The sequence below is a fragment of the Oryzias latipes genome, chromosome 8, assembly GCF_002234675.1.
Source record: "Oryzias latipes chromosome 8, ASM223467v1".
Classification (NCBI taxonomy): domain Eukaryota; kingdom Metazoa; phylum Chordata; class Actinopteri; order Beloniformes; family Adrianichthyidae; genus Oryzias; species Oryzias latipes.
This window is the reverse complement of record NC_019866.2, coordinates 5310107-5317748: the sequence shown is the minus strand read 5'-3', so window position 1 is coordinate 5317748 and position 7642 is coordinate 5310107. Positions and strand designations below refer to the sequence as shown.

Here is a 7642-nt window from a genome sequence, read left to right as displayed (position 1 = left end):
GGTTGAATTTCCTTGATTTCCTGGTTTGAAAAAAAGTGGGCGGGGACTGGAGCCGAAGTCCTTCCGTGTTGTTCCGATTTTTTCCGAGCTCGCGCGCAGGCCCCACGACAGAACTGCGCGTTCTCTTCGCTTCTTGCTCATTTTTCTCAGCTCCAGACCGCGTTTCCACCATGGTGGACGTCATGCTGCTGATGTTCTTCGCCATCATGGGCCTCGTCTTCCTCTCCTACATCATCTACATGCTGTGAGGAGGCGCACCAGCGGCTGCACAGGAGAAGCAGCACCCGCTCCTCCTGCATTCCGTTTCCATCATGGTAAGGCGCAGCTTTCTACTAGAAAATGAAGCATCACCCAAAAAATTATTGATAGAAATGAATGCAATCAAAAAAATCGTGAACAGCTGTTGTATTTTTTTTAAATACATTTTATTATGATGATGTTTAGCTATCTATTTAAAGACCACGTCTGTAAAATCTGATTTATTTATTTGTTTATTTATTTATCTAAAATCTGTTTTAGATGCAAGGATCAGATTCAAGCCATGATGACACAAATCCCAGTCCTCAGATGGGAACTAAAGGGGGTTCAGAGGAAGTCCAACCCTCCTCATCATCACTGCCCTTCTCTCTTTCATCAGCCTGAATATGAACCCTCCAACAGAACTCCGCGCTACAACTGAACAGTATTCTGTCCTGGCTGCTTGTATGGAAGTTGGGCGTTTTTTTCTTTATTTTTTGTAGTTTACAATTCCTTTAGCCAGATGTGAAAGACAATAATATTTTGTTGATGTGCAATATTCTGACTCCAAATAATCCTACTTCATTCAAGCGACAGATTTCTTTTGGCCTTTATGTATTGTAGTTGTCATTTTGCTGCAAAGTCATCATAAAATATTAGACATTGGAGGCCCACTCCAATCATCTTTTGATCTTACAAAAGTGTTCCCCGTGGTCTTTCAATTATTATGAAGTTTTTAGCCAAAATAAAAAAATAATTGTCATTTTCTAGGACATAGTTTCTGTAGGGTGGCAGGAGTTCATTCGAAGTTGCTGTCTGAGTTGGTGTGGAGAAACCCCACCCCCCTTTCCCGTCACCCTAGCTTATGCCAGCTCAGGCGAGGGCAACGATGACAAACTCTTTGTCCACTAGTGGATCCATCAGAATGGAGCAGAGCAGGGAGATTGTGGCCTGACCCCGGTGTATTTTCCACATCACAAATACGCTCTTTTTCAAAAGGCTTTTTTTTGTCTGCTCCTGCTTCACAACAATTTGAATAAAGAAACACTCAGAAATGCAATTTTAAGCTTAATTTTTTCCATCCATGTTCTCAATCATCACAAAAAAACTCCACAACATGTCAAAAACACCCAAAACACAACTTTCATTAGAGTTGGTCTTTAGTATTACAGCTTTATGTATACAAAATATCTTTGATATGTCAGTTCAACTACAAATAAATAAAATCTGTTTTTACGTTTCTTTGCACTTAAAATGAACTGAAAATATTTCACACTCTGCCACAAAATATACTTAATGAGCCATTTTGGTTTTGACTTGGTTTTTTTTGTACTGTAAAATAAAGCTTTATTTACAAAAATCTGTGGCACAGAAAGACTGAGTTTTGCATGTAACTGTCCGCTGCAGATGTATAGTCCAGTTCGTGTAAACCTTTATTAAACAGACTCTTAAGTATGACAGATTCAGAGTTTCTCCATTGATTTAAAAAGGAAAATAATTAATTGATGGAATTCAAAACAGATGTTGTCCAGAAGGTGGTGCTATTTGACCACAAAAAGCTTAGAAAACTGAGCAAAACGTTTGTCCCACAAAACGAAACTAAATTAAATCTGAAAAAATACATTTTAAGATGAGAAAAGATGAAAATAGTGTGATTTCATCCATTAATATGAAAATGCAGCTTATTTATGTGTACTTTTAATACTATTTACCTCAGTCTGTTTTTGTGTCTCTATTCCAGGTATTTTAATGGAATTATTTATTGTAACATTTCGTTGCAAAAAAAAAAAGATGCAGAGTTCATGGTACAAATTCATAGAAAATCGATTTCTTTGCAACTTTCTGATATTGCTCCCAACTAAAATCAAGTTGTAAGCTGTTTTCTAGGTTTTTGATGATTTATTTATCTGTCTTCTACTCAAAAAAGTCCCCCTAGAGTTTCACCCACATGTGTTTGCAGAGCCACTTTGGAAAATAATCTGAATTCCTTTGCTGATAGTATAATCTCACCATTACAATACAGCCACTGTTTTAACAGCGCGTCCACACACGCGCGCATATGCAGGCATCTCTCTTCAAAACTGTGTCTTTCGTCCTGCAGGATCAAATAACATTGCAGGACGCTGACTTTACAGCTTCTTCCTTTCACTGGCCAATATAATGATGCATTGAAGTTAGACCCCAGGAGGCTTTTCCTCTGTGTATAACATGCACAACTGCCTCACTGTATAGCTCACATTCCTGAGCCCCCCCTCATAGTCTCACACACTTGCATGCTCTCACAAATCCTTGGCCCGTCTCTGGTCTGTCAGCTCCTGCACGCCACGGATCAGATCACGCCTTAGCGGCATTGTCTGCTCACAGAATCACAGAAAAACCCTGCAGGTGCTCTTTTGTTCTGGGATTTCAGAGACCTCGAGTTCAGCCAGAGCAATACTTTTGCTAATATACAGTGGTACAGAAACTTTACAGCTGTTTATTGTCCCTTTTAGAGCAGTTTGGCTTCTTAGCAGCTGCCGGCGACATTCCTAGCATTTCTCTGAATGTTTAGTTGCCCTTTATGTTTTCACTGCACTGAAATAACAGTTCAGGAACAGATAGTGATGGCAGCAAAATCCCAAAGTCCCCCTCTGATCATCTTTTGATGTATTTTCAAAACATTCCCAGTGGTCTTTTAATCATGATTATGTCATTTGTAGCTGAAATCCCAGCATTATAAATTACCCTTTGAGTTGGTGCAGAGTATTCCTGCCATCTTTCTCCTCCCTGTTGCATTGGGAACCTAATGCTTAACGTGCTATCCCACTAGCTTACAGCCCCCCTCACACCCTCAACCTAACATCGACATTGGAGCACTATTGGAGCTAGTTTTGAGCCAAAAGCCAGCTTGGACAAGGAAAACAAAGACATACCTGGATCTATTTGTCTAACAAGTGGATGCCTCACAATGGAGCGGAGCAGGGAGCTTGTGTCCTGCCGACTGTAGCACCTACGTCACAGCTACAGGCTTTTTCCAACTGTTTTTTTTTGTCTGCTCCTGATTCATGATTTGAACAAAGAAATACTTAGGAAGATAATTTTAACCTTAATTTCTTAATATATGTCCTCTATCGTATAAAATATGCCTCAAGAAAATGTTAAAAACACAATTTTCATCAGAGTGGGTCTTCAAGAAGTTATCATTTTTGTTTGGAGGTTTCGCAGAAGTTTTAAAAATTAGTTATTTTCTCCTGCAAAGACTTCCAAACTTTTATGTTATGTTCTTCAATCTGTTGAGTAAAACAGTTTTTTTCAATGGAACACCTAAGGAATCGGTCACTAACACAAATCTGGAGCAAAATTTGGACAAAGTTCAGTCATTAATCACAACATTTCATCCCAAGTTGTCCTTTGGAATTTCAGGAACAAAGCGGATGCTGGATTACTGTGAAAGGGAATCCCTTTGTGGGTTTTTCTTCTTTAAAGTGATGCTGAAAGTGATGAAATTTTCTGAGTTTATAACCCCCCATGAGCACATGTAACCCCTGCAACCCCCTCTGGAATGTGAGTGAGATGCTGTTTATAGGAGATGGCGGAACAATGAGGAATTACATTTAATAGCAAAATGTAAGAGGGCAGACAGGGGGTGATGGGTGGGGGGGTTAAATAAAGAAAAATGGAGACAATGAAAGAAAAGAGAAAAGGGGGAGGGAGAGAGGTTTGACTCTATGCTTAGCTGTGGCCTTCAGCTGGAGTTCCTGTTGTTCAGGGGTGGGAGTTTTCCCCTGTGGGGGCTTGGGGGGGAAGCGGCAGAGGATGTCTTTTTCCTGGCTGAACCAGGAATGCCTGAGTTTGAAGGTCTTTAAGCCACTTTATGGGGTTATCATTAATCATTTTTCGCTTCACATTATGCAGGAACATTTTTGCTGATGCATGTTGGGACTACACTTCCCATCATGCATCAACACAATAGGAGGCGGGCACCAAAAAATACCGCCAGCCAATGATTTTCAGAGAGGGTATTTGATTGGTGAGCTGCAGGGCAGCTGTTGTCAATGGCAACAGAGGTTTGCAAGGAAGCATGAGCTGGACAGCTGGTAGAGAGTCCCTCAGCCCTCCTGCATGGAGGTCACATGGTACCCGTGTAGCCAATGTGAGGCGTCTGCCCTCCTCTCTGCCTCTCTCCTTGTCTCCTATTTGCTCATAGTGGCTCTGCTCGGCTGCAGCAGGAGGGGGGAAGGGAGATGGAAAGAGAGGAGGGAAGTGGCAACGGAATGGGAGGGAGGGGTGGCGAGGCAAGGGGCCAACTCACACCGTCAACGAGTAAAAGAGCTTGAAAACGAAAAGGGAGAGCGGGAGTCTCTGCCCTCTGTCTGGGCATCAAGGAAAAAGGGGACGGCTCCACAGACGCCCGCTTCACCACTGGAGCTGTAGAAGAAGTGGAGAGAAGATAGAAAAAGGAGGAAGATGAGTGTTTAGTTGGATGTAGCAGACTGTCACAGTCAGAGAGACACAGAGTAAGACCATGCCTCTGTGGGGAGGTGCAGTGGCGGCTGGTGGCTGCCCGCCTGCCTCGCCCGTCTGAGGATCGCAGGACTGGATTTCTTCTGGGAATACAGAACGAGGACACAGAAAGTGAGGCGAGAAGGAGACCGGTGATCTCATGCCATGACTGGAACCAGGAGGAGGGAGGAGGCTTGCTGAAACCATGGACCAGGTGAGGATGGGGAGGATGGAGGATATAGGAGGGAGGGGTTGAAGGGGAAGTGAAGGGGACTACCACCTTTTTCTGCGCTTCATATTCTCATGACACAAACACAGACGCAGCAGCAGAAATTCACCGTCATTCCCTTCGCCGTTCCCTCAAGGCAAAAGCAAACAGCATGATGCTCATTCTGCAGGGGGTGGGGGGGGGGCACTGGGAGGAGGGCAGCAGAGGTGATGCCACCTACAAGAGCAGGGGGCCTCTGGAGAGATGTCAGTTCAAAAACATTAGCGGCTGGTCCTTTGATTCCATCCTGATTTATTTTCCAGGACGGAAGGATGATCAAGGGCGGGGTTTTCATGGAGCAGGGGACACGCTGAGTGAGGATGGAGACAGGAGATCAGATGTCAAGCAACAGTTTTTATTCACAGGGTGTGTTGACTGCATTGTGTACTCATGTCACATCTCTGGAGGACGGCGTCATCCTCACCTCAGCATGTTTACAGAGCAGAACCGGAGAACAAGCTTCCCTCCCTTTAGTGGGGTTTGGGAGTCCTGTCAAATATTTGTTGTGTTTTGTCAGAGCTGTGTGCAGGTGGGTGACAGGCAGCCACGATACAGTAAGCTGCTGGCGGATGTCTCAGTTCTCTTCAGGTCACCTCGTGGTTTCAGGAATCACACCGGCAGCACGTGTCCTGCTCCTGGGCTGCCTCACCCCGCCCATCCTCCTTCCACTCTGTTGCTTCACTCACCTCCCCAAGTAGCAGCGGGCATCATTTTAGAGGGAAGTGTTGAGTCGAGACACACCCAAGCCCCGCCCTTCCTTTCTGGGCGAGTTACTCAGGTAGTCCATGGAGGGTGGGCACTTCCTGACTCAGATGATTGGGCGCCCCCCACCCCACCTCAGCCACAGGGATGTCGTCGCCCGGACAGTGCAGACCTGTGCATGTGTGTCAGATGTCATAGGAAAACCTAGTTTTGAGCATTTTTCTAAATGGTTTAGATTTTAGGGTTAAAGTTATGTGGAAAGAAAATCCAAATTAAAGCTACGAGTGGCGTTGAATGGCCCGCAGTCTGTACCCGCCCAGCCTCGACCCGCCCCCTTTGACCCGCCATTACTGGCTGAGCGGCTGTTACACGCCCCTCACTCTCCTCTTCTACCCCGGTCATCCTGGTTAGAGCCGCATGTGGCAAATTCCCTTAAAAATAACTTTTTCATATAGCCATTTTTCTTTTGATTTCATCTCCATAGCAACCATTTTATTCTTTGGTCACCTGGGTGTGGCAAACACATCTGCGTAAATTTTAGAAGAATTGGCAGAAGTACATTTTTGAATTTCCCTGGCAACGGATGTTTTTGGTTAACCATGCCCACATTCTTTATATGGGTACATTGCATGTCATATCCTTTCATTCAGCTTGAGCCAGGGATTCATGTATTACATTTTTGCAATATTTCTTTCCAAGGTCAAAGGTCAACGAAACCTCAGTTGTGGTTGCAGACCACGAAGCGTTTTGTGACGATCATTTATGAATCCACTGTCTTCTGAAGATAAAAATCTTGGTTTATTTAAAAAAATACATTTAAATACATTTTTTGGCAAAGATTGTTCAGACACAATGCAATATATTTGCCATTCTAGTGAGGATTGATGCACACTGGATTTTCGCAGAGACTTCTGGGAAATATCTAGGGCACTCGATTTTGGAATTGTAGATTCGGACAGCATTAAAAAAATGGCGAATAGCGCACTATGTAGTGAGTATTGAAAGCCAGAGGTCCCATAATATTAAAATAATATAATATGACTTCCTTTGAATATTCCCGTGACGGATGTTTTGGTTTCATAACTGGATTTTAGAGCTGTTTTTCTTTGGAGCCCCATAAAATATTTCTTCAGTACGTGGCACTGGAAAATTTTCCCCCAAAGGCGATGAAAGAAAGAAGAATTGCATCATTAGTTTGGTCCTTGCTGTCCAGGACCATCATTTTTAAAGATTCAAGGATCTTTACTGTCACTTCACCACAAGACGAAACGAAATTTGCATCTCTGGTCCCGGGCCAGCCAATTACAGAGCAATAAAAATACAATAACAATTGAGATACAATACTATTAAAACTATAGTATGCTAAAAAAAATAAATCCCACCAGTATTATGGTGCTAAAAATATTCAAATGACATCTCACCGCTGTAAACTGCTGACATGGCGCAGGACTGGTGCTGTAACAGATGGCGTACACTGTCATGTGTGATGGTTATGGGACTTCCTGTTCATCCTGTGACTGGGTGTTGTCATGAATGACACAGGCTGTGTGTGGCTTTATCTGAGTTTCAGACTCAGACTGTGAAATATCCCAGGTTTCTGCAGGAAGATGGAAGCTCAAACATGCATGTCTGAGAGTCAATATTTGGTGGTGTTTACTAAAAGTTGAGCATGCGTGCAGCTTGCAAGCTTCTGTTTGCCCTCTTTTTTTTTTTTTATGTCAGCTCGCCCAAAGCGAAGACATTAGCAGGCAGGACAGAGGCTTGTTATGTAAGGAGTCTCTGCGAGTGAATCCAGGGCAGCTTTGGGACACTCCACGCTCTGCTGAGATCATCCTTACAGGTTTTACAATGAAACAGTTGCCTGAGGACGATTGAAACAGCAAACTGGAGTCATGTAATCAATAGTCATTAAGGCAGACTTGTGGGGCCTTTGGTGACGCTGGCTCGGAGCTG

At 43.6% G+C, this 7642-nt stretch overlaps 1 protein-coding gene and 1 long non-coding RNA gene across 2 annotated transcripts in view; both read left to right on the top strand.

Annotated features, from left to right (window-relative positions):
- The first annotated feature begins 56 nt into the window (after positions 1-56).
- On the top strand, positions 57-1697 carry LOC101156819. The gene is made up of 2 exons (XR_177416.4): positions 57-314; positions 520-1697. It is a non-coding gene; the product is annotated as an uncharacterized LOC101156819 (long non-coding RNA).
- A 2807-nt stretch (positions 1698-4504) lies between these two features.
- Positions 4505-7642, top strand: part of arhgap23 (Rho GTPase activating protein 23) — a 65437-nt gene continuing 62299 nt past the window's right edge. Inside the window, exon 1 of the mRNA XM_023957403.1 lies at positions 4505-4933. Coding sequence (XP_023813171.1) covers positions 4925-4933 — 9 coding nt within the window. The 5' untranslated portion in view covers positions 4505-4924. The remainder of the gene's footprint in view (positions 4934-7642) is intronic.